Source organism: Hylobates moloch, unplaced genomic scaffold, assembly GCF_009828535.3.
Source record: "Hylobates moloch isolate HMO894 unplaced genomic scaffold, HMol_V3 SCAFFOLD_22, whole genome shotgun sequence".
Lineage (NCBI taxonomy): Eukaryota > Metazoa > Chordata > Mammalia > Primates > Hylobatidae > Hylobates > Hylobates moloch.
The window spans coordinates 32,131,959-32,158,331 of record NW_026652297.1 but is presented as its reverse complement, the minus strand read 5'-3'; the positions used below and the strand labels follow the sequence as shown (position 1 = coordinate 32,158,331).

The following is a 26,373-nucleotide window of genomic DNA, read 5'->3' as shown; positions in this document are numbered from 1 at the left end:
ACCCCCCGAAGAAGGGCGGGAACACTCACTGTAGCCGACCTCCTTCTCTGGCGTCTGGAGGAAGGAGGAAAGAGAACAGGAACGTCACTCATGTGGCTCTGGAGACAACCCCCTCCCCCGTTACCTATTCCCCAGTCCCTCCACTGTGTGTTTAGAGATTACAGCCATGGGGTCAGGGGTGCTTCTGGGAGCAGCTTGTGACCCAAAGTGACCTTTCTGGGAGGCCAAGGGGCCCTGGGGAGGGCCACAGACAGCGCTAAGGGCGCAATCACAGGAGAGTTCAGGAAAAGGGCCATGTAGGGGTTGGCAGAAAAGGAAAAGACACCCTCCCAACGTGGAAAGCCACTGAGGAGGAGCTGGGCAGGCCTGCGGGTAGGAGCAAGGGGGTGGGTCCTATGGTGGGCGAGGCCTTGCCAGGCTTCCTGGCGACTCACCAATGGGGACTTATCATTCATATAAACCATGGGGTCCTGCAGAGGAAGAAACAAGAGCGAAGGACTTAGAATTCTGGAGCTGAAAGCACTAAGAATGCAGAGGATACTTGCCCCAGCCACCTGGGGAGGTAGAATAGGACACAGATGGGTGCAGGGCACCGACATCCTTCCTGGGGTGCTCACCAGGGACTTCTCCTCCTGCCTGAGCCACTGGTAGTCCTCCACCATCTGCTTCTGCTGTTTGTCCAGGATTTGCCGCATTTTGATCTTTTCAGCCTCCCACAGCTGCTGGGCCTCTTCTCGGCTGCTGGGTCGGATGAAGTCCTCCTCCTGGGAGGACGGCAGAGAGAAGGGAGAGGATGCAATGAGCCCTGCTCTCAGACTCAGGGAAGGACAGTCCTCTGAAGAACCTCATGGCAGCTGCAAGCCTTGGCCTGGCCAGCTGCTTTTTTCTCATAAGTTTGCTCTTAAACCTAGAGCTATATGTGCAGACAGTTACTGGGTATCAGCCCCAAGCATGCATCTGCGTTGCAATGTGACACCCAACCCGAGAACCCCTTGGTCAACGTGCGCTGTATTCAAATGATTACATGATCTGCTCATGATATTTTATCAAGTGACTGCCCTACTATTATCTCAGTGTTTGTGATGCCTGTTGTCATTTAATATATTTTAAAAAGAAAATCTATTAAAGTCCATTAAAATCTATTTTAATATCTACTAAAAGCATCCAAAGGGTTTCCAAGGGGCTGGCTTTGCTTAGTTGGAGAGCATCACACCCTTCTGATGCTATCTCCACCTAAGGACCAAGGTGGCAGGTCTGGAAGCTTTGAGAGACAGGGGTGCTGCCTCTAGCCTCACAGTGTGCAGTCCCACGTGTGTCCATGAATGAGCACAGACTGAGAGAATAAGCAACAGCATGCACCCACCAATCATGCCTTCCTATTAAGACACACTCTTTATTAAGATAATAGCTTGGGTTATTTAACTAAATGTTAGGAGAAATGCATGAGCTAAGAGATAAAATAAGGAACAAAATTTCATGAAATACAGCTCTATAGAGATAAGATAAATGCAATCATAGCTTGAGTTATTTAACCAATGATTAGAAGAAATTCACGAACTAATAGATAAAATGAAAAACAAAATTCAAAGAAATATAGCTTGATAGAGAGAAGATAAATGCTTCCTCTTCCTAGATCTAGCAATCTAACTCTTGCTTTAACTTACCTCTGGGGCTTTGGACCTATTCATAATTTTAGCTGCTAGTTCCTAAACAGAAAGTATTGCATGTCTTCCTATTTTCCTTCAATCTTCCCCCATGGTTCGTTTGTATAAATATCTGCTCAGTGCCTCTAAACTATTTTGCTCTTGTTGTGCTGCACATTGGGACCCTGGCCTCCTGGACAGATGGAGGAGGAATATTATTGGTATTCTATTGATTGCACAAAGCCCAGGAGTTGCCTTTGCTAGGGCAGGATTCTTCTGTGACATCTAAGCTGGCAGGTCCCTCAGTTCCTTGCTTTGAAGTGGCCATTTGCATACAAGTCACTTGCAGAAGATGCTAACAATTATCTCTATCTACATTTAGCAAGCAATAATTCCTACCAAGCCTCTTAAAAGAGTTTCCTCACTAAGCCCTACAAAACACACTTGAATATTACAATATGGTTTAAAAGTGGTTATATTGGGATGTTTTACTTAGTGTACACTGAGCTTCAATTACTAACCTCAATTTCTAATCACACGTTTCCCCACAAGTTAGGTTTCTTGCTGAAATATTCTTTATTCATTAATCTGTTCAACAATTATTTATTAAGCAACTACTATGTGGCAGGGCTGGGTGCTGGGAGGACAGTGATTTTAAACTATATGATGCTCTTATTCTCATGGGGTTAAGTAAATACTAGTTAGACCAGGGCTCCTCAACCTCAGCACTATTGACATTTGGAGCCAGACAAGACCTTATTTCCAGGGCAATTTCCTGTGCATTGTAGGATGCTTAGCACCATCTCTGGCCTCCCCACAATATATGCCTATAGCACCTCCCCATTTGTAACAAAAATGCCGCCAGACATTGTCAAATGTCCTCTCAGAGGGAAAATAACTTAGCTGAGAACCATTGAGCTAGACCTTATTTTAGGAAAGCAAATTCCAGCATGTAAGAGTACTTTATAATCATGGAATTGATAAAAATAAAATAGGTTTTGTTAATCAGAGGCTGATACTCAAAAATGAGGACATTTTAAGGCCATAAAAATCCCCACTTGAATGTCAACACCTGCAGACACAATGGCATGGCTGCCCCAGGATGTTGACAAATAGTGACAAACAGGAGCTAAGTGTCTAAAGTTCTAAATATAGAGTTAGGGATTTCTGGATATGAGAAAAATGTATGGGTTAAGGAAGAGTATGGCAAGTGCCAGTGGGATGAGCTACTAGAATCAAGAAAATTCTACAAGTATTTGTAAGTATTTGTAAGTTTATAAGTGCTGACAGAAGATTCCACCACTAAAATGCCTAGCATGCCCCAGGCCTGATCGTACCACCTTTTTTAAGAAACATAGATTAGGAGACACCCTGATGGCTTCCAATTTCATAATAAAACGCAAGGAGAAAAATGAACGCTCAAAAAAATGGAATCTCTTTGAGGTTGGTTTTGCTGAAATGCACCTCCAGTATTCTTATTAGGTAATGGATACTTACATTGCTAATTACATTCTATTCTTAAAAGGAATTGGGTACTCATGGTGTTTTAAAATGATTCATGTAAGTTGTGACACTTTCCACAATCTGGCTATGACCCATCTGTTGGCTTTATTTCCACATCCACAAGTACCCTTCCTGCTGTAGTCCAACAGTTCTTGCACTTGTCCTGTGGTTTCCCACCACTCAGTCTTGGCTCCTACTGAAGCTTCTGCCTCTTCCATTCCCTGAATCTGTTTCCTCCTGTCCACATCTTTCCCATCTTTCAAGGCCAAACTTTTAAATAGAAGCTGGAAAGGGTTATCCTCCTCTCTGAACTCCCACTTTGTGGTAACCACAACCTTCTGGCTTGCATTACAGGTAAGTGTGCACCTGGTCTGATCCTTCAGGTCTATTGTAAGCGCTTTGAAAGCAGAGCCTCCCCCCTTCAGCACCGAGGACAGCATCCAGCAATCACAGCAAGCCCTACTGTTTTGAATTGTATTATTTTTATTTTATTTATTTTTATTTATTTTTGAGACAGAGTTTTGCTCTGTTGCCCAGGTTGGAGTGCAGTGGCGTAATCTCGGCTCACTGCAACCTCTGCCTCCCAGGTTCAAGTGATCTCCTGCCTCAGCCTCCTGAGAAGCTGGGATTACAGGTGCACACTACCACACTGACTAATCTTTTGTATTTTTAGTAGAGACGGGTTTTTGCCATGATGGCCAGGCTGGTCTCAGACTCCTGACATCAAGTGATCCACCCACCTCAGCCTCCCAAAATGCTGGGATTACAGGCGTGAGCCACCATGCCTGGCCTTGAATTGTATTATTTTTAAAGCTCAATTGTGTAGTCTTCAAGAGAGAGATTGCTGCCATCCCAATGCTGGTATGGCATCCCACAGACTCCCTGATGAGTCAGGCAGAAAAACTGTTTTTCTGGGAACACCACCTCTGAATGTTTGTTAAATGCTTCCAAATGTTTTGTGAGGAGCTTATTATACTTCTCAGCATTCTACCTGGAGGAGACTTTCTCAGTGTTTCTGATCTGTGTCATAAAATAGAGCTTATATTTTTAACTTTTTTGGGTTTGTTTATTTAAAGACATGCTCATTATGTTCTTTTAGGCAGATTTTCCTTATGGCAATTACTTCTAAAGCCCTGATACAAAAGGTCTTTTTTCTTACTGCACAATCTCTTTATGGAACTGAACAAGGTCCTTCTGGAAAAGCAGGAATTGGACGAAGGCAATGCTACCCCTCAAATGTGCAAAATAGCTTCTTTCTAAAATAACACAATTTAAAGCAAAACTTACTAAAACAATCAATTATGAATAGAGAGTCAAAGGCAGGAGGGTGGAGGAACCCAACACAGCCTAAATTACAGCACATGCTTAAAAATGTAGTTTTATTATTGTTAAGCACATGCAAAGACAGAAATTGGTTAAATTAATATAAAAGAGAAAAACGAGGTAGGTCAGAGGAAAATTGATTTCACCAAAAATCTTAGTGCCTGGAATTCTAAGTTATCATGCTCATTTCAAAATTCTACTAAATTAAGCACAATGGCATGAAAGTAATATCAGCATACTTACCTACATCTTCCAAATATATTATGATAAACATCTAATAGTTTTCAAAAAAAATTTTAGTCTTGTTTAGTGAGCCTGAAATATTACGCATGCATGCAGAGTTAGAACTAAAACAAGTGTTTTAGTTGGTTTAGTAAAATAGATCAGGTGTTCATGGCAACTGACCACTAGGGGCCATTTGTATGGAAGAAGGTGGTTGGTGACCAGTGGGCATCTGGTTATAAGCAAAAGTGTCTTTTTCACACAAGACCTGACAATCAGAAGCCAGCCATGAAGCACTCCGGGCTTCACCAAAAGTTAACAACCCCCCCGTGACAAAGAGCTGACAAGGGAGGTGGCTTAGGTCCCTGCTCTAGCCAGTTAATGAGCCTGTATTCCCACTAGCCCTAAACTCCTTCTCACCCAGCAGCAGCCTGAACAAAAGCAGAAGGGGGAGCGGCCACAAGGGAGCCTTTCCTTTGACTGAGGAGAGATTTCACACCCAAAGCCATCAGTTAGGAAGGATACTCTCCAGCACCACTAAGCTGTGCTGTGCCCTGCCTAGGAGCCTCCATGCTGCCATGGATCCCCCTACCCCTGGGGCTCAGGAGAGGGGAGATTTATACATCTCTAGCCATAGCACCAGCATGGCCAAGGGCAGGTTAGGTCCAGCTGGTGTCCTCCAGAGCAGTGCCTGGTGTGGCCGCCAGCCCCTGATGTGTTTGCAAAGGGAAGGAAGTCATAGAGTCCCACCTCGGTGCCTGACTGGTGCATGAGAGCAGGGAGGGCCCTCTGAGCTGAGGACATGGGGTTTCCAGTGTCCCTGGCCACCTCCCTCCAGCAGCCTCCTCAGTCCGGGCAGGGACCAGCATGCAGAGCCCTCTTACCCGCATGCTGTGGCGTTTGAAGACATTGTGCCGGTGGAGAGGTGGGGTGTGCAGTGAGTTAACGGGAGATGGATACTCCATAGGGCTGGTGAGCGTAGGAGAGCTGGCACACAGACCCTCGGGAACCTATTCAGGAAAAGCAAAGAAGCACAAGGCACGGGACAAAGCGAGAAGGTGGACAATTAGCTGCTACAAACACGAGCACAAAGAAACCATGCATGAGCACCACAGGGGATGGGTCTTGCTCTCCAGGAGTTAATAAAGAACACGACGTGGGCCTTCCATTGCTCCGAGAGAGATGGTGGAGCAGCGCAGCCTCTCATTCATCCAACATTCCCCCAAGATGCTCTGCACACAGTGGGGTCCATGCTGGTTACTGACCCACTGAGACCAGGGCTCTTCCTTCAGGACTTTCCAGAAAACAGTTGTTTCAGTTGCATTACAAACTGACTGATGTGGTTAACACACCAATTTATAGAGATATGTATGAATTGTTTTTTAAAAATTCAGACAGGCTCTTGCTCTGTTGCCCAGGCTGGGATGCAGTGGTATGATCACAGCTCACTGCAGCCTTAAACTCTTGGCCTCAAGCGATCCTCTTGCCTCAGCTTCCCACATAGCTGGGACTACAGATGCATGCCACCATGCCTGCCTTGAATTTTTTTTTAATTAAAAAATAAGTATATCACAATTTTATTGTATTACTCTTTGTTTTTAGAGATGGGGTCTCACTATATTGCCCAGGCTGGTCTCAAACTCCTGAGCTCAATGAATCCTCCCATCTCACCCTCCTTAGTAGCTGGGACTACAGGTGTGTGCCACCCCACCTAACTCCCTGTTTTAAATATTGCATATGGGTATATTTCTTTTTTTTCAGAATGATGTTTCCATCTTCTGAATCAGGCTTTCTCTTCACATGAAGAGGATTTATCTATTAGTCTTCAGATGGTCTTGTTTTGGCACTCAGGCATTCCTTGAGAATAAATATAGGCCCATGGGACACCATCTTTCTATAAAGGGCACCAACTAAATGGACATTATTTCTGGTGGTTGAGGGGATCAATTTTTGAGCAGCGGCTCTGAGCTGGGGGATGCAAGAGAAGAAATAAGAGGAGACTGGACTTCCCCTCTCCTAGAGGCAAGAGAGACACAGAACAGAGATGTTCAGGATCAGGGACCCACAGCCTGGGAAAGAGTCATGGTTGGGGACAATGGAGCTGGGAGAAAGCTCAGGTAAAACCCTGCTGTCTCTTCAATGGCCACCCAGGTTCTGGTTGGGGCCTCTTTGGGGAGTCCCACGGAGCCACTCCATTTGCTGGGAAATACTCCCTGGGATTCCTTCTGGGAAGGATGCCAGGGAGGCCTTACATGTGGGGAGAGAGCAGCAGGCAGGCACACAAAGCAGCAGATGCTGTAGACAGAGGGATGGGGCTTAAGGCAGGTCTTAGCTGAGCACAGCCTGGGAGAACTGCATTTTAATTCTTGTGATCTGAGTCTGCATTCTGTTCTGGATGCCAAAGAAGAGTCAACCTAGGCCATCTCCATCACCCAAGTGGGTGACTGCTGCTCCTCTAAGGCACAAGAATGGAGTTTCAGGACCTGGATGAGAGGTAGACCTAAAGTTCCCGTCCTCTGGTTCTATCTTTACCTGGAACTGCAGCTTCGGAGCTAGGAGGTTGGTTTGCGGAGGGGGTCTGTACTTAGGTCGGCTGGGCTGGAGAGAGAACACAGATGGGTCAGTCTCTGTCCCTCTCCTTGAGTGAACACAACTCACCAAGGGGAACATCAGGTCAAAGACACCTCAGGCTTGTTCCGAAGGAAGGAAAGTTGAGGGATAAAGCTGTCATGAAACTCATTTTGCATCCATTTATTGAGCACTGATTATCTACTGAGTGGTGGAAGGTACAAAGAAGCCACCTCACTGCCCTCCTAGGGCTATGGCTAATTGGAGGGTTAATGATTGGTGCATGTGTCGCCTCCCTATACGTGGGAGCACCCGCCAAGTCAGAGCTCCAGAGCCACAGGCATGCAGAGGTAGGAGCACACCAGGGGCTTGGGCATTCACAGAAGCTGCGTGGAGGAGATGAACACTGAGCCAGGCCCGCAGGGAGGGGTGGGACATGCCAGGCAAGAGGGACAAGTGAGAAAAGGCCTTAGATGGGATCAGACATTGTTATGGACTGAATATTTGTCCTCCTTTTCAATTTGCATGTTGAAGCCTGAACCCCCAATGTGATAGCATTAAGGAAGTGCAGGTTTTTGGAGGTAATTAGGGTCAGATGAGGTTATGAGGATGGAGCCCATGATGGGATTAGTGCCCTTGTAAGAAGAGAAAGAAAGACCACTCTGTGTCTGCCAGGTAAAAACACAGTGAGAAGGTGGTTGTCTGTAAGCCAGGTAGAGAGATCTCACAAGACACCAACACCTTGATCTTGGACTTCCCAGCCTCCAGAACTGTGAGAGATAAACATCTGCTGTTTAAGCCACTTGGTCTGTGGTCTTTTGTTGCAGCAGCTCCAGTTGACTAAGACAGGCACGGCCTCTCAGACCCACCCATCTAATGGCAGCAGGGCCCTGGCTCCTGAGCTCAGGGTGGCCATGGGGGGTATAGATGTAGGGACTGGACCTAAAAGACCCAGGATACTTCCCATCCATGTGTCCTCAGGGGGATCTCATTTGTTTCCAAGAAAACACCTAGAAGAGAAGCCCAGCCCCTCAGGGGACACTTTTGAGGAATGATTCTTGACCCAGCTATCCCACAAGGTGGCTGCTATCTCCAAGTCCACCTGCCAGGGCACTGATGTGACATGCTGACAGTGATGGTGGATGCTGGGTGAAGGACTGAGAGAAGGCTGTAGGGGGCATCCTGCCTGTGCAGTAAGGGGGACATGGATCAGACAGGGACCTGGCTTTGCTTTGACTCACAGGACTTATGAGGCCATGGCTTGGCTTACCTTGGGTGGGGGTTCCTGGAAGGTTGTGGGCTCCAAGATTTTGGGGGTTCGGTAGCGAGCATTCCTCTCTTGCTCCATGGCAATGTCCTTCTCCATCTGATAAATGTCACTGCAGGGAATCAGGACAGATAAGGAGAGAAACAAGGTCAAAGTGAGACGCTCCTTGGGGCTCCTCTTTGTACTCCATGGAAGCCCAGAGAGGCCTGGGCAAGGCTGCTAGGTCCCATTTCCGTTTTGATCTCCACTGCAGAGTGGACTGCGGACAGCCCCCTGAGACAGGCTTGGATATGGGCTCTGACGCCACACTGAGGTTGGGAGGATCACAGGAATGGATCCAAGGTGGAACAGCATCCTTGGGAGCCAGTCCCAGCTCAAACATGCAGCAGGAGGCTGACTGCAGCCCCACTCCTCAGGCCTTTTGCCCTCCTGGGCTTGTGATTGGCACCAAACCCCTATGTAGATTTCCAAAGTCCCAGCCAACTTCATGGCCCTGGCCTAGAATCTACATCTCCTATTTCTCATGAAACATCCCCCAATGCATCCCTGGTGTGTGCTAATGAGGCATGTGGGTTCACTCCCAGGCAAGCCATGTGCGCGTCTCTCACCTTTCTTACCCAATCCAGTGCTCATAACCTGGAATCACAGACCCCAGAAGACTCTGGAATTATTACTGCCCATGAATCCACATGTTCATATGGGTAGCAAGTATTATCTACTACTGAATATGTGACGCTTAATACTATATTTTCAAGTGTGTATATATTTTATTATGTATAATAAAAATGCATTATATAGCCTACTACATGTTGTTCAGCAAAAGATTTTTAAAATATAACTATTGTTACACAGAGACACTCAGAATTTGACATTAGAAGGGCCTTTCCTCCCTGGAACAGTTAGGAAACACTGATCAAATCCCTTCTGAACTCTAAGGAGGAAGTGTCAGGTGGTGGCCTGAGGAAGCAACCTGGGGTCTTCTGAGTCTTTCAGTGTTTTCCAGATCACACCAGAAACCTGCTCCCACCTCCACTTGTGGTGGCGGCCTGGCCGGTGCCTCTGATGGGAACACCTCTCAGCCCAGATGGGAACACCTCTCAGCCCAGATGGGAACACCTCTCAGCCCAGGAGAGGCGCCTGCACAGCTCTCTGTGGCTCTCAAGGCATCAGAGTGAATCAGGACTCCCAGCTCCATCCCCCCAGGGCTTTTACCTTCCCAAATCATATCTTTCAAATACTTTTATCCTGTAGCCCTTTGACTTCTCAAACCTCCCATACAAGGGACCAACAGAGGAGTCAGATAACTGGGAGGCTCACTGAAGGGATAGACAGGAACAGAGAGGCCTTTTAAGCCAGAGGTTTTGCAGATGATGTTGAAGGCCCTGTCCCACAGAAAACATGCAGGGTCACCCCCAGTGCCCCTGGCCTGGGCATTGCCGGCATTCCCTGGGGTGCCTCCCCACCAGGCAGTTTTCAGGGGCTGTTTTCTTGCCCTAAAACCAAACAAGCCAACATGTTGACTACAATATTTAAAATCACAATATTTCAAGTCAATTAAGTTCCAGACTCCCTAAAGTAGGGTTCAGCAAATAAAAGCCCAGAGGGCAAATCTGGCCTTTCATCTATTTTTATATGGCCCCAAATGAAGAATGGTTTTCATATTGTTTCAATGACTAAAAAAAATTAAAAGACAAAAAATATTTTATGACACATGAAAATTATTTGAAATTCAAATTTCAGCAGCCAAAATGGTGTTTCACTGGAGCCCAGCTACATCCATTCATTGATGTATTGTCTATGGCTATTTTTGAGCTAAGAGAGTTAGAAGTTTTGGCAGAGACTTGCATAAACAGCAAAGCCCCCAATATTTACTATTTGGCCCTTTATAGAAAATGCTTACTGACTCCCAGCCCAGAGGAAACCAAAAGAAGTCAGATCTCCCGCAGGAGGGCTAATGGCAGGGTTGCCACCAAGAAAACTGGAGGACCCTGAACCTCCGAAACAGATGACCTTCTTCCCCAGTGACCTCCCCAGATCTAGGGAATCATGGCTCCTGGGCACTGATGGGCCCTCAGGTCCCTTATCCCTCATTCAGAAGGGAGGGGTGGCCCCTGGGTCATTGTCTTGATAACAGGTCAAAGATCACTCCCTTCCTTGCTATCTGGGAGGAAAGATCAAAGTTGAGAGACAAGGCGAGAGGAAAGCAGGTAGGATGCCTCAACATCACAAAGAGCACAGGCACTTCAATGAGAGTCTGGCTCAGGCTTTTGAGTCTAACCTAGAAAATATTTTCTGAGCACATCCTATGAACAAGGCTCTGTGCTCTGTGTTGACAGATGCCCAGATGAGTCAGGCTTCCCCAGGGCCGCCTTATCTCTGAGCTCATATCTGACAGTGAACTGGCTTCAGCCTCCCGTCCTTGACCCTGACCTGTGTTGTTTAGGGAGATGAGGTGCAAACCTCTCTGTGTGCTGGTCTTGCTCCCTGGTGCAGCTGGTGGGCCCCCAGCCCACAGCCCACACTCTATGCTCACCTGAGGCTGCACGCCAGCTCGGTGAAGCGGGGCCGGTCACTGGGGTCGTAGTCCCAGCAGCGGGTCATGAGGGTATAAAGGACCGGTGGACAGAGGTCAGGCTTGGGCAGCCGGTCCCCTTTCTCCAGCACCCCGATGACATCCTTGTTCTCCAGCCAGAAGAAGGGCTGCTTCCCAAAGCTCAGGATCTCCCACATGCACACGGCTGGGGTGGAAGGGAGCGTCAGGCCCCAGGTAGGGGAGACCAGTCCCTCCCACCCAGGAGCACCGTCGCCATTAGCACTCAGTCTCGGCCAGGATCAGCTCCTGAGGTCCTTCCTCCCACTCCAGCACCCTGGGGTCCTGCCTACCATGGTGGTCTGCCCGAGGGACAAGTGACCTACATCTGCAGTAAGTGACCTAAGGCCTTGCTCCCTGGACCCCTGTCAGGGTGCTGCAGGATCAAGAGGTGGCAGTCATGGCATGTCATTGGGACCACAAGTGTCTTCTCTTAGGAGGGAGGGGAGCCACTCCTTAGTAAAGCTGGAATTGGAAGCCTCGCACCAACACTTGGTGCCTCTGTGATTGCGGGCAGGCTCCTGACTCATCTGAGCCTCAGTTTTCTTTTTTTTTTTTTTTTTTTTTGAGACGGAGTCTCGCTCTGTCACCCAGGCTGGAGTGCAGTGGTGCAATCTCAGCTCACTGCAAGCTCCGCCTCCCGGGTTCACGCCATTCTCCTGCCTCAGCCTCTCTGAGTAGCTGGGACTACAGGCGCCCGCCACCTCGCCTGGCTAATTTTTTGTATTTTTAGTAGAGACGGGGTTTCACCGTGGTCTCGATCTTCTGACCTCGTGATCCGCCCGCCTTGGCCTCCCAAAGTGCTGGGATTACAAGCGTGAGCCACCGCGCCCGGCCTGCCTCAGTTTTCTTAACAGGAAAATGAGAGTAATAATAATATTCTACAAGGTTGACTGTGGGAGCACTAAGTGAGATGGTCTGCAGGAGGTGTTCCGTAAGAGGCTGTCTCTCTACACCTGCCTTTGCTCTCTCTCCTTCCTGTACCTCTCTAAGTCACAGAGTTTCGTCTTAGTTTCTGGGGCTGGTAGGTTGAGCACACATGTCACAAGAGCCTCTTCCAGGAAGATGAGCCTGCACAGCCTAGGCCAGTCCTTAGCCTGGGTCACTCCCCTTCCTACCCCTACTGGCCTCCCCACCTCTGAGACTTCTCAGTGGCCACAGCAAAATAGAGCCCTGGGAATGGAGGGTGGAGGGCAGACCCCTGCTCCCTGCACCCACCCCCTTAGCCTGGTTCAGAGGTGAGAATCTGAACCCTTTTTCATGCCCTCCCAAATCAGCACTCACCGAACATCCAGACGTCACTGGCCGTCGTGAAGCGTCGGAAGTTAATGGATTCTGGGGACATCCATTTGATAGGGAGACGAGTCACAGAGGCTTTGGGTGGGCAAAGAGGTTGATTTTTAGGGAAGAAAGATCAGAATTATCCGGAAATACATCCTACTTTCTGAAGACCCTTAGCCTGGGCTGTCCAACTGTAGACTTCCTTCTTCTGGAATTTTTGGCTTCAGCGACCCCTCCAAGGCCAATGCAGAGGCTGGGAAGCCCCCTCACCTTTGTAATAGTCCTCATCCTCAATGTACCGGGAAAGACCAAAGTCCCCCAGCTTCACACACTCAGGGGAGGCCACCAGGATATTCCGGACAGCAATATCCCTGGAAGAAGGGCATCAAGACCAGGATGAGGCACTGCCCACCCCCATGAGAGCAGGAACAGAGAGATGGACAGACAGATGGAAAAAGAGACCAAGAGTCTAAGCCAGGGACTCGGCCTCCAGAGCAGAATCGGGCAGCTTCTGTGGGTCACTGCCCCCACCGAGTGGTCTTGCTACAGCACAGTTCAGGTGGGAGCCCAGCTGGCCCCTCTGCACCCCAACACGCACAGGTGCTTTGCCATCTCCTTCTCTCTTGCTGTTGGGCTCTGTCTCCCGTCACCCCTTCATGCATCTCCAGCTTGAAGCCTGGCTCAGATTCCTGGCATCTGCTACACTCCACTTCTGTGCTGTTGCCTACACAGTCCCCCATGCCAGGGAGGCTATCACCTGGTGATTCTTCTAGGATAAACTCCAACCACTTCCCTGAACACAGGTATTCTCTCTCATCTGCATTTCCACAGGACTGGTTAGGTCTTTGGTACAGCAGGAGTGGCAGAGGCAGCACAGCTAACTCTTATGGGGCACTTAGGATACCAGGATCGCACGAGAGCTTCACACACCCTGAGTCATGACATAGAGACCCTCAGACCCCCCTGGTGCAGGGGAGGAGACCGGACCCAGGGAGCTGAAGGAACTTGCCCATCAGCTCACCCGTGGAAAAGGGTGTCGCCCAGGTAGGCTACTCCAGAGCTGAGCTCTCGTTCCTCCCAGGAGATGCACCGCTGACTCAGTTTACCCTGTGTTCTTGCCATCACTCCCAACCCCAAACTAGTTTGCCTGCTTGCTTCTCACAGGCAGGCTCCACTCTCTAGTGTTTGTTTTTATAGTTGAAATGATGACTTAAAAGCATGGACACTTCAAATAAACAAACAAAAGAAACGAATCTATCCTCCCACCACCTTTGTCCTAAGAATTGATGTCTCCAGTTTGACCCTCATGCTAGAAAGTAAGCTTCACGAGGAAAAGGAGTTTTGCTTGTTTTCGTCATGACTTTGTCCCCTCACCTGGCACTGAGAGGTGTTCCACAGTATTTGTTGGATGAATGAATGAATGCAGGGTTTTATCCCCTGATGTGGCTTTCCATAGAATCAGGCACAAGGACACAGAGCCAATGTCAATGGTGGGTAATGCCCAACCACTGACTCCCTTGGGGGTCAGGTTCTCATGGCAGGGAATGGGAACAAAGCCAGGTAGAGCAGGGGCCAACTCCACAGCCACAGGGAGGCTTGGACTCGGCAGCCCAGGGGTGTTGGCAACCAGGGTGATGTCTGGGCTAGGACCCCAGGATCTTCCTGGCCCTGCTCCAGCCCAGTCCCTTCTTCCTGAGCCATGTGCCACCAAGCCAGTGAGCTGGAGGTGAGCAAGCTCTGAGCAAGGTTGGGGGCGATTTCCTGGCACTCACGGGGGAGGGGCTAGAAGGTCTTGAGATATAGACAGACACCTCGGACTTCAGAGTTACTCGTAACAACCCCATGAAGTACATACAGTGCCTGCAACTTTAAAGATGAGGACACAGGGTCAGAGAGGCTGCTCAAGTGCTCAAAGCTGCTGGGCCAATCCTGGGATTCCAACACTGCTCTGTGTCACCCACAAGCCCTGCTTCTACCTAGATGCCTTGAGGATCCGGTGAAGGCCTGGCTTCCATACCACCGGCCGCCCCCTCCACCCCTACCTGTGCACACAGTTGATGCTCTCCAGGTAGGCCATGGCTTTGCATATCTGCAGCGAGTACAGCACGAGGGTGAGCACCTTCAGGGAGTTCTTGTTCCGCTCCAGGTAGTGGCCCAGCTGCGGGAATGGGGAGGTGCCATCAAGACCCCTGGTTGGTCCCAGTATGGAGCCAGGGGACCAGTGTGCTGGCAACCCCTGACCCTTCCCTGGGGACGGCGGGAGACAAACCCAAAGCTGGCAAAATGTTCCAGCAATTTCCTTGACAAACAGGGCCTCTGGCTTATTTCAGCAGAACACAGAAGCCAGGAAGCTGGGAGGAATGGGCTGTGCTCTGAATGCCCCCCATGCTGCAGCCCAGTTGTCATCGCAGGGTCCTCTAGCTCACCTCCCCGTAGGGATACAATTCCATGATGATCCAGGTGGGCTCCTCTTCAATGATGCCGATCAGCTTCACGATGTGTGGGTGGTCGAGGTTCTTCATGATCACTGCAGTGTGGGTGGGGGGCAAGAGGGACAGGTGGAGCGGCTCAAACGTTCCATTCAGAAAAGGCCTTTGCTCTTCTAGCTGGGAGGATGGGGACCCCTCCTCCAACATGGGTCCCTGCACTCTTCACCCCTCTCTTCCCAGGCCCAAGCCCCTCCCACCTTGGAGGCCTGGTTGGTCTCAGGGGTCCCTACCTGCCTCGCTCATGAACTTCTCCTTGTTGTCCAGAGTGCAGTCTTTCTTGCAGGTCTTGACAGCTACGTTGATTTGCTCCCCTTTCTGTAACAAGAGTGTGTTCAGGACCCCTTGATCCAGCCCAGCGCTCAGCAGAATGTTCCCTCCTGGCCTCCCCATGGCCTCCTGCAGACTCTGCTGCCAGGGAAGGCCCCTTTCTCCTATGTCTCTCTTCTTCTCCCCTTTGTCTTCCTCTCCTCTCCTTCCCCACTCCCCTTCTTCTTGATCAGGGTCTGTTAGAATTGAAAAGGGCTTTAGTGGTCAAATGAGTCAAGCCCCTGCCCATCCAGATGAGGACACTGAGACTGAGGGGCCGTGTGACCTGCCCAAAGCCAGAGGCACCTGCAGGCCATTATCATGCCTGGGGGCTGGGCCTTTCTCTCTCTGTCACTGGATTTTTCATTCTTACTGCCTCTTTCTTTTTTCCCCGGGCCTGCTAGAAGCGTGACCACAGCAGTCAGCCTTGCCCTGCCCCATCACTGGCTTTGACACTAACTCCATATCCTGCCTCACCTTTTCTCAGAACTGTCCTTATCCCACCTCCCCCTTTGTATTCTCCCACCAAGAATACTGACCCTTCTCCAGGTTCTGCCTATATCTTCACCCCTGGTATTTTGCTACCCTTCTTGGAAATGACTCTTGTCTCCACCACTCTTTGAGTATTTAATAAATGCCACCATGCCCAGTGGACAAGAGGCCCTTAGGGGCAAGAGTCCCCAAGTGGACGAAGGCTGTGCCAACTCCAACCTGCTCCGATTTGAGCTCTGTCTCACCCTACAGACATGTGGAAGAGGAATGTAAGGGAAGATTCTGGAACTCACGTGATTTGTGTAGACACCTTCATAGACCTCCCCAAAAAAGCCTTCCCCAAGAATACGATTCAGGACCACATCTTCACGGGCAATGCCATACTGTGGACCTGCACAGACAGAGAAAACAGTTGCAGATCACAGAGATCAGTGGTATCCCCTAGGAAACCTGAGTGTCTGCAGTCTCTAAAGCCAGGCGTCACCAGATCTATAACACCTCAGCCAAGATCCAGGGGCTGGGCTGGGGAAATGGGAGTCTAGAATGTTCCACTGTCTCAGACCCAGGGAAGAGCCATCACCCTGCTCCCTCTGAAGGCTGGGTCCCAGGTCCAAGTTACTAGAATCCCTACACAGCTCCATGGGCACACAAAAGATCAATCAGTTATAGGGAGAAAAAAAAAAATCTCAGCTTTCAAATCCAAGGCATCTCAGGTTTGCCACTGTCTAAGTCTAGCACGAAGGGAGGATAAAGGAGGAAAAGAATGTTCCCTGTGGTGTCACCAGAGTCCTTGCCACGTCATTTCACAGGGCCTTGACTGCGGTTGCTGTGGTGGGGTCGAGAACCTACCTCCAGGCCTTCGCAGGGTTTCGTCGGGAATCTCTGCGTAGATGTCTGACTCTGGAATGACAGGAAGAGGCCCAGCCGTGGACAAGATGCCCTCGGTGGGCACCGCCAGGAATCAGGTGTGGGGCTCCCTGCTGGAGGCCAGTGGAGCCCAAGGGGGTAGGAGGAGAAGCCAGGCATGTCCCAGGCTCCCAGCCCAGGTTTTAGAGTGGCCACAGAGCCCAGGGCACCTCAGCTGAACTCCCTGCTCTCTGCTTCCCAAACTTGTACCATTTAGGGCAAGTTGGTTAATCTCCCTTAATCTCAGTTTTCCCTTCTATGAAATGAATACTGGGGGATGCTATAAAGATTGAATCAAATAATACCTGTTGCATGTTTAATACCATTAAGGACTGGATGTTTGTGTACTTCCCAAATTCCCTTGTTGAAGCCCTAATTCCCAATGTGATGGGATTAGGAGGTGGGGCCTTTGGGAGGTGGTGCAGTCCTGAGTGTGGAGCCCCCATAATGGGATCTGTGCCCATATACGCAGAAGAAGAGAGGCCAGAACTCTCTCTTCATCACATGAGCCCACAGTGAAAGGACAGCTATCTGCAAATGAGGATGGAAGCCCTCACCAGATGCAGACTCAGCCAGCACCTTAATCTTGGACTTCCAGCCTCTAGAACTGTGAGCAATAAAGTATCTGGTTCTAAGCTACCCAGTCTATGGTATTTTGTTATGGCAGCCCAAGCTGTCTAAGCCATGTACTAAGTACTCAATACACACTAGCGATTACTATTCATGATTCTTTTTTGAGATGGAGTCTTGCTGGATTGACAGGCTGGAGTGCAGTGGTGCAGTCTCAGCTCACTGCAACATCTGCCTCCTGGGTTCAAGCTATTTTCCTGCCTCAGCCTCCCAAGTAGCTGGGACTACAGGCACATGCCACCATGTCCATCCAATTTTTGTATTTTTAGTAGAGATGGAGTGTCACTATGTTGGTCAGGATGGTCTTGATTTCTTGACCTAATGATCCACCCACCTTGGCCTCCCAAAGTGCTGGGATTACAGGCATGAGCCACTGCACCCAGCTACAATTCATGATATTTTAAAGCCATCATTGAGAAGTTATGGGGGAGGATCGTTTTTCTGTAACTTGGAGGAAACCCTCGGCAATGTCATGAGAGCAGGCAGTGGGGAGCAAGCAGACGGGAGGCAACTGGAGCAGGTGGAGGATGCAGCGGGCAGCTCACCTATGCTGCAGCTCTCTGAGAGGTGGGACCGCCGGGCCTCCAGGTTTCTGTAGGAGGTGAGAGAGCAGAAGCCAGGTGAGCTCAGAGCCCGATAATGTTCCCCTGGGCAGCCTTGGCCTGCCCTCTCCTCCTGCCCCCCGTGGAAAAGTAGTCTGTCCAGATTAGCAATGACCTGGGAGCACAGCCCAGGCTGCTGGGGGCTGGAGTTGGGGGACAGCAGTGACCCCCGAGGATAACACCAGGTGGCATGAAGGCATAGGAATATTCCTGCAGGTATTTACTGGGAGGGAAAGATCATCCTTTTTCCAGGGTTCTCCTGGGCCTGAAAGCCAGAAACTATGGAGGTGGGGACTCCCGGTTTATTCTTCTTCCTCTCAGCAGCACAGGCTGAGCTCAGGGCCCTGTCCTCTGCACCCCATTGTACTCACAGCATGGGGATCTGGGGCAGGCTGTTCCGCTTCTCACCATCTAGGAAGAGAGGAGGAAGGAGGAGGTTGGAGCTGGGGACACAGCGGCCTGGGTGGGTGACTGACCTCCTCACTATTCCTACAAGGGACTCTCCTCCCACCCCAGCCCCTAATTCCATTCTCTCCTAGCCTGGGAGCTAGGGAGGCCTTGGGCCAAAACTGGAATCCTCCTTGGAGGATGCCTCAGGCCAGATTTCACGTGCTCCAGCTGTGACCCCTGCTTCCTGAATCTGACCCAAGACAGAGACACACAGGTAGGACCAGCCTTCTTCTAGCAATGGCTTTGAGCTTGCTGGGGCTAAAACGCCTCTCCTCCAGAAGCTGCCGCTATGTGGATCTTGATTAGCAGGGCTGTGGGTAGGTGGACCAGCCAGGGCTTAAAGCCTAAGGTGGGCCCATTGGAAGCTTCCCACTGGGCTGTGGGGGAAGCCTCCTCATTCACTTATCCATCAGTGGCTTAGCTTCTGCCATTCCGCCTCTGGGGACTCGGGTGTGCTGCCACCCATGGTCCAGCCACTTTACCTTTAAATGGAACCCACCTGTCCTAGGATGGATGATGAGAGAGCCTTGGTGCTCCCCCTGCAGCCGGCAGTAGCCGTCTATGAGGTCAGCCATGTTCTCAGCCTCTGCTAGGGACGAGGTTTTGATGGACAAGGCCTGCGGAGCAGAGACCGGCCAAGGGTGAGACCCCAGAGCCTTGGCTAGAGACCACCCCCAGGGCTGGAGAAGAGACAACAGGACCCCTGCCACAACCCTTGCTTGGATGCCAATGCTGTCTGCACCTCTCCTGGGGCCCTGCCCTGGAGTCCAGACCGCACTCTGTCACCCCTTTCACCTGTACTCCCATACTCTCCAAAGGCCAGTCCCAGGCCTCACTTATTTTGGCCTCTGAGCACACAGCACGATGCCTGGTACCTAGTAGGTGCTCAATAAATAGAAGCAGAAACTGAGAAAATAGAAGAGGGGGCTGGGCGCAGTGGCTCATGCCTATAATCCCAGCACTTTAGGAGGCCGAGGCAGGCAGATCACCTGAGGTCAGGAGTTTGAGACCAGCCTGGCCAACATGGCAAAATCCTGTGTCTACTAAAAGTACAAAAATTACTCGGGCCTTGTGGCATGCACCTGTAGTCCCAGCTACTCAGGAGGCTGAGGCAGGAGAATCTCTTGAACTCTGGAGGTGGAGGTTACAGTGAGCTGAGATTGCACCACTGCACTGTAGCCTGGGCGACAGAGTGAGACTTTGTCAGAAAAAAAGGGAGGAAGGAAGGAAAGAAGGAAGGAAGGAAGGAAGGAAGGAAGGAAGGAAGGAAGGAAGGAAGGAAGGAAGGAAGGAAGGAAGGAAGGAAGGAAGGAAGGAAGGAAGGAAGGAAAGAAAGAGGAAGGGGAGGCAATGGGGCAGGGCACAGATGGGTGAAAGGAGAGAGAGATGAGCGCTCTGCAGCCTGAGGTCTCTCTGGGTGTTTTACTGCAAAAACAAAACAAAACAAAACAAACAAAACAAAACAAAACACACACACACACACACACACACAAAACAAAAACAAAAACAAACCCATGTTTTTGAGGCCTTGATGTCCACGTCATTGTTCTCTTGGTATAACTTAGGCCTGTGATTTATACCTGATTTCTGGTCACCTTGAACATTCCACTACCTGAAAACCTTCCCAATTTCTTTACTGACATTAAAAAAACTGTTTCCTGAATTTTCCTACAATTTATCATCATCCTGGTACCTTTTGTCTAAGAACTTGGTGCAGTTTTCTTAACATGATCCCCAAAGCCAGGAAGCTCCTGGCCTCCTGCGTGTCAGACTTTTGGTCTGAGCAAGAGCTCCCAATCTGCCATTATACCCCCTGCAGAGCTGCCAGGTGCCCAGAGACACTCACCTGGGGGGCACCTTCAATGCCCAGCTGAAGTACTGCCTGGCCCTCCTCCAGCAGGAGGCACCTGATGGACCTGATCTGCTTGAACTCGGCCAGGCAGGTGGGCTGTAGGAAAAGAAGGGGGAGCTTCAGACCATCCCACTATCAGGACTGGGCCATGCAGATTGGTCAGTATTGGAGAGCTGGGGTGAGGAGGAACTGGGAGTTTCTCTGGGAGATGAAGAGAGAATCAAAGACTATTAAGGCTAGAAGTATCCTCTAGTTCAGGGGCATCCAATCTTTTGGCTTCCCTGGGCCACATTGGAAGAAGAATTGTCTTGGGCCACACATAAAATACACTAACACTACTTGATGAGGGTAAAAAAAAAATTGCACAAAAAATCTCAACATGTTTTAAGAAAGTTTACGAATTTGTGATGGGCTGCTTTCAAAGCCGTCCTGGGACCACAAGCTTGATCTAGACCAAGCCCCTCCCTATGCCAAGGAGAAAATGAGGTCTAGGGAAAGCCAGGACTTGCTCAACATCATGTGCCAAGCTGGCAGTGGAGCCAGGACTGGACCCAGGTCCCCTGACTTCCAAGGGAATCGTGCCTCATATTGTCACTGAGAGAGCAACACTGCTGAGCTCTGCGAGTAATCATAGTGGCCTTGTCTCCCCCTCCAACCACCTCTGTGCAGATGACAGTCACAGGGATGTAAAGGGCCATCTGCCCTATGCTGCCATTTCTAAATGCTCTCTACTGCTGCTCAAGCCAGGGCATGGCCTTAGAAGAACTCTGCTCTCAGCAACAGGGGCAAGAAGAATTGAAGGGGCAGACAGGGCAGGAGGCAGCAGAGAGGGGAAGACCTCCCCGCCTGGGGCTGGGTGGGGTTGCCCCCGGTCTTTCTACCTTTGCGTCCTGACTGGTCAGCTGGCGGATCCCTTTAGGGCCAATGACCAGGTCCACAGTAATGTTCCATCCTTGCTGGAATGAAAAGAGAGTGGACTGTTGTCCCAGAGCTGTCCTCCCCATTCTTCAGAAACTTGAAGAAAAGCTCCCTAAGCTAGACACAAGCCACTGTTTCCTGGGTCTCCAGCTCCTTCCCACCGAAATGCTGGCCATATGGATTTTCCCCTCCTGACACCTTGCCTGTCCTGCCCACCTCCCAGAGCTGGAGGCCAACATTTCAGCGCCTGCTTCAGGCAAGGGGGTGCTTGTGACTTCCACCGACGGCAGGTCAGCGAGGCCCTGCTGCCTGAGAATCTGCAGCGATTGGAGCCTCTCCCTGCCCCCTCCTGGCCCCTTTTCCCAAGAGGCCTGGGATCCAGGTCAGGGAGAGGATCAAGAGAGCCCGCCATTACAATGAGTTCACAGCGGTAGGTCTCCTGGTCAATGTTGGCGAAGCCCGCGAGAGTGTTGAAGAACTTCATGACGCACTCCTCCTCCCTGAGTGAGGCGTACTGCTGGAAGGTCTGCTGGATCATTTTCCGGAACTGTTTGGGCTGGGGGAGGGGATGGGCAGTGTGAGCAATGCCTGCTCCTCCCAGGTCTCACTCCTTCCCTTAGAGTCTCACTGAGAGACTGCCCGCTGCTTGAAAATGATCCCCCAGGGCCTTTGCCCCAAAAGCAGCTGTGATCTATGACCTAAAACACATACCCATTGTCTCAAGGGAGACTCCCTGTAACCCTATGAAGGAGGTGGAGGGGGCAAGGGGTAGCTTCCCAGTACTGGGGCCACAGAGCTGATAAGGCCTCGATGCGGAGCCGGAGCCCAGGCATGTCACAGTTGGATCCCCAGCCCCAGAGAGGACCCCTCGGTGCATTTAGTGGTCCTGTGTCCAAATGCCCAAGGCCGTGCAGATGCCCTGGCTTCTCTGAGTATCCCCAGCCCCAGCCTCATCCCTTACACTCTAGTCTTGGGAATCAACATGAAGAGGTCCTTGCCCATTGGTTTCCTCACCTTTAAGTTCTCCTGCATCTGCTTTGGGAAAAACAAGTCCAGCCCCACTTCCTTTCTGCAAGAAGGAAGAAAAAGGCAGCATGTGACTCCGCCTCACCCCCATCCCAGGACTGCGGGCCAATCAGGAAGAGGTGAGAGGGCTTTGGGACCTGAAGACGGGCCCTGTGTGACTCTGGTCTGGGGAGGGGTGGAGGAGAGGGTGAGGAGGAAAAGTACACATGGAAGGACAGGAAAGGAGGGGAGATGGGTGATCCCAGAACTCACTCTAGGAGCTCGAAGTTGGACTTCTTGTCAAGTGCATTGTGGGGCATATCCTTGAAGAACCGCCTGGAGAAATAGGTGGTGGAGAGGGAGGCTGAAGGCTGGAGAATGAGGCAGTCAGACCCAGGGCACCTCATGCCACTAGAAGCCCCCTTCCCCTGCCATACGTGGGAATCATCAGGAGAAAGGAAGTTAGGAGAGTCATAAAATTTAGTATTTTGACCTGTGAGGAAAAGGAAACCCCACAAATGTCATTCCAAGAGAAGACTCCAGCCTTGCATCCTAGGAAACTCACTCTAGGAATGGGCAGATACTGGGCTGAGGAGGAAGATGGTGGCTCCATCTGTGGCCTCTAAGAACAAAGGCCCAAGGCAGCCAATGCTTGAATGATCAGCCTAGGAACACTGACCTTTACCTGCAGGTCCTGGGGGACTCTTGTGATTTCCTTTTCACTTATTTGCTATCTCTGAGATATTATATGTGTGTATGTTTGTGTGTTCATTTAGATACTTGTTAAATGTACCACTGTATATATACAAACTTTAGGACTTACAGAAGAAGAAAATAAAATTATTCATAGTCTTACCAGAGGATGCAGCTATTAATATTTTACTCATATTCTTTAAGTCTCATTTCCCCCAAAAATGTATGCCTTGATAAATAGTTTTATGCAATTGTGGCTTAAGCTGAGACCAAATAGCTAATGTCCTCACATGTGCCAGCCTCCCTTCCCTGTCTAGGTCACTGTGTCTAGTAATTTCATTGACTGCTGCAGACATTATCCTACTCCTGATCTTATATTAAAGCCATTCAATGTTCCTTTAATTCAGGCATCCTTATAAATATCTGGTAAAAGTTTTGTGCAACTAATAATATAAACAGAGTGAGGGAAGTAACTTATGATTCAAAAGCAATGACTTTTAGACAGTTCTTTTTAGAAACTGTTTAGAAACTTTTGTGTTTAGAAAATAGGAAGGTTAGGCTGAGGGTGGTGGCTCATGACTGTAATCCCAGCACTTAGGGAGGCCGAGGTGGGCAAATCACAAGGTCAAGAGATTGAGACCATCCTGGCCAACATGGTGAAACCTTGTCTTTACTAAAAACACAAAAATTAGCCAGGCGTGGTGGCGCACATCTGTAGTCCCAGCTACTCGGGAGGCTGAGGCAGGAGAATCACTTGAACCCGGGAGGCAGAGGTTGCAGTGAGCCGAGATTGCACCACTGCACTCCAGCATGGGTGACAAGAGTGAAACTCCATCTCAAAAAAATTAAAAAGAAGACACTCAAGGCATGAAATCATAGAGGAAATATCCAATAAAAATGTAAAATGTAAAATGCTATATCCTTAATAATTTTTAATAAATGGTGTCTTTGAATGTATTGTCAAGCAAAATAAGTAATTACCTCTTAAGAAATATGGTCCCAATTTTGCACTCTGTGCCCCAGCCTGAAACACTGGGCAATGTCTGGAGATAGTTTTGGTTATCACACCTAGTTGGAGTAGGGGGTTGGTAGTGCTACCAGCATCAAGTGGGTAGAGACCAGGGATACTGCTAAACATCCTTCAATGCAAAGGAAGCCCACCCCCAATCCCCCCTAACAAAGAAGTATCCAGCCCCAAATGTCACTAGTAGTGAGGCTAGAAAACCCTGGGGATTCGATCCAAGAAGAGAACTTAAAACACTAAGAAGATGGGTTCTTCCCTACCCTTATTTCTCTGTACTGAGCGTCTGACAGAGGGAGGTAAGCAATGGTGCCTGAGATGGGATGTTCTTGCTAAGGGCAGATGTGCGGAATTGGAAACCAGAAGACTGGCAGATAGGAACGACATTCAGGTGTAGCAAAGGTCCCCAACCCCTGGACCATGGACCAGTACTGGCCTGTTAGAAAGGTGGCCACAGAGCAGGATGTGAGCAGTGGGTGAGTGACCAAAGTTTCATCTGTATTTACAGCTGTCTCCCATCTCTTGCTATATTGCCTGAGCTCCATCTCCTGTCAGATCAGTGGTGACATTAGATTCTCATAGGAGTGTGAACCATGTATGCGAGGGATCTAGGTTTCACGCTCCTTATGAGAATCTAATGCTTGATGATCAGTCACTGTCTCCTATCACATCCAGATGGACTGTCTAGTTGCAGGAAAACAAGCTTAGGGCTCCCACTGATTCTACATTATGGTGAGTTGTATATTTATTATATATTACAATGTAATAATAATAGAAATAAAGTACACAATAAATGTAATGTGCTTGAATCATCCTGAAACCATCCCCCACCCCAACCAGGGTCCATGGAAAAACTGTCTTCCACGAAACTGGTCCCTGGTGCCCAAAAGGTTGGGGGCCTCTGAGGTATAGGACATGAGAAGCCTACCCAGGATTCTCCCCTGGATGGAAGCTCCTCCTCCTCTTCCTCCTCCCACCTGAAGAGTGCCTGCAGTTAAGATCCCCAAATTCCATACGATTGACCATGGCAGCTTCAGAAAACATTTCAAGCCAGTGTTACCTGCTCAATCTCCACATTAATAAGAAACCTCAGGGTGATTATAGGCAGCTTGGTCATCTACAGTTCCCCTGGGTTGAGTGAGCCATAAAATATACTCGTAGGTAACTGAACACATTGGCTTGCTGTACACAACTATTTAATTCTAACAGAATAAATGTTGGCAAAGGTCCACTGAGGAAGAAGATTTCAGTTCTTTCAGTTATCCATTTATTCAACTGTGTATTGAGCTCTTATGTGCCAGGCAAAGGCAGCACCCATTCTGACTCCAAGGATTTGACAGATTTTCACAATCTGGTGCATGTCATTGCCTCACAGAGCTGTGTGCAAGTACGGTGGTTTTGCAAAGGAGGCTGGAGGGGGTCAGGATGGGGCAGAAAAGGCTTTAAGATGAAGAGACCCTTAGCTGGCTTGATGGGAAGACCAGATGGTCACACTGCTTGTAATTGACACCTCATAGGCTCACGCTGAGGTTTCCTATGTATGTAGAGGACAAGCAGGTAACACGGGCTCAGTACGTTTTCTAAAGGTGCCAGAAGATAGAAGAGTTTACTACGCTGAAAAGGGAAATGAAAAGACTGTGCCAAGCAGGAAGGATGCATCACCCACCCACGGGGTGAGATCTGCTTCCCAGCCATGAAGGAGAGTGGTCTCCTAAAGCCACTCCAGGCTTACGATCTGTTGTTGAATGAATAAATGAACTTTGAGACTTGTGAAGAAAGAATTTGGAAGACTGGGATATATAAATATTAAATTTTTTAAAACAGGGTTAGCTAAATGAAAGGGTAAACACATTTTGAAATTAACACTGAACAATTAAGTCACATAAAAAAATAAGAGCATTTTAGCGTGATCAAGGTGGTAGTGAATGCAAAAATGTTTTGTTAGGGTAAAGGAAGCTCAGCTAGCACATCAAGGTCACCCCAATCTCCTGAATCCAGCTTGCTTAGCCCACTCCCTGTGTCCCAAATGACCCTTCTCTCAGGCATCGAAGATCATTTACATAGTCACCATTGACAAGACTGTCCAATCATTCAGATGTGCCACAATCTGGGTGTTTCTAACATTTGGAGCAACTGAACATCTTGGAATGTCTGGGAGAACTAGTAACCATCACTCAAGGGAGATGCTGCTCTCCCCAGCAAGGTAGCTTCCCAATTTTCTGTGTTGAGTCCCATCTCAGCTGCTCTCCAGGGGCACCCAGGTCTCCCAGATATGCCCAGACCGCCATCACTGAGTGAGGCTGTGCCTACCTGGAGTGCCCTCTAGTGCCTGATTGGTCCTTCCAGCTCAAGCCTGCAATTTTGAGTAGCTAACACCAGGTGGACAGCGGTGGAGTCTATAATCAGATACAGGCCTATGACTGATACCCAGGTAAGGACAGCAGAAAATAAGGAAACAACTAAAATAATCCAGTTGGTTACTTTTTTCTTCTAAACATCAATAGAAATTAACTACAAACCAAGATGCCTTTTGAAGCAAAGCAAGCTGTGTGTTGTTTCTCCAATCTTTATTTATTATCAGTTACTTAACTAATCTGGGGTTACACATTCAT

General features: G+C 49.3%; 1 protein-coding gene across 6 annotated transcripts in view; it reads right to left on the bottom strand.

The window, feature by feature from the left end:
• PTK2B (protein tyrosine kinase 2 beta) overlaps positions 1-26,373 on the bottom strand; it is a 147,374-nt gene that overhangs the window by 7,856 nt on the left and 113,145 nt on the right. For 4 of the 6 annotated variants that reach the window (XM_032144129.2, XM_032144128.2, XM_032144131.2 and 1 more), the window contains 22 exons: positions 22,321-22,383; positions 22,057-22,111; positions 21,458-21,598; positions 21,006-21,080; positions 20,119-20,220; positions 18,772-18,889; positions 18,194-18,233; positions 17,766-17,812; positions 16,534-16,584; positions 15,978-16,075; positions 15,117-15,201; positions 14,824-14,924; positions 14,440-14,555; positions 12,668-12,768; positions 12,401-12,490; positions 11,060-11,264; positions 8,530-8,638; positions 7,224-7,289; positions 5,576-5,701; positions 618-764; positions 435-470; positions 30-54 (listed from right to left, as the gene is read on the bottom strand). In XM_032144129.2, coding sequence (XP_032000020.1) covers positions 30-54; positions 435-470; positions 618-764; positions 5,576-5,701; positions 7,224-7,289; positions 8,530-8,638; positions 11,060-11,264; positions 12,401-12,490; positions 12,668-12,768; positions 14,440-14,555; positions 14,824-14,924; positions 15,117-15,201; positions 15,978-16,075; positions 16,534-16,584; positions 17,766-17,812; positions 18,194-18,233; positions 18,772-18,889; positions 20,119-20,220; positions 21,006-21,080; positions 21,458-21,598; positions 22,057-22,111; positions 22,321-22,383 — 1,997 coding nt within the window. The remainder of the gene's footprint in view (positions 1-29; positions 55-434; positions 471-617; positions 765-5,575; positions 5,702-7,223; positions 7,290-8,529; positions 8,639-11,059; positions 11,265-12,400; positions 12,491-12,667; positions 12,769-14,439; positions 14,556-14,823; positions 14,925-15,116; positions 15,202-15,977; positions 16,076-16,533; positions 16,585-17,765; positions 17,813-18,193; positions 18,234-18,771; positions 18,890-20,118; positions 20,221-21,005; positions 21,081-21,457; positions 21,599-22,056; positions 22,112-22,320; positions 22,384-26,373) is intronic. The other 2 variants (XM_032144133.2, XM_032144134.2) reach the window with 2 other exon arrangements.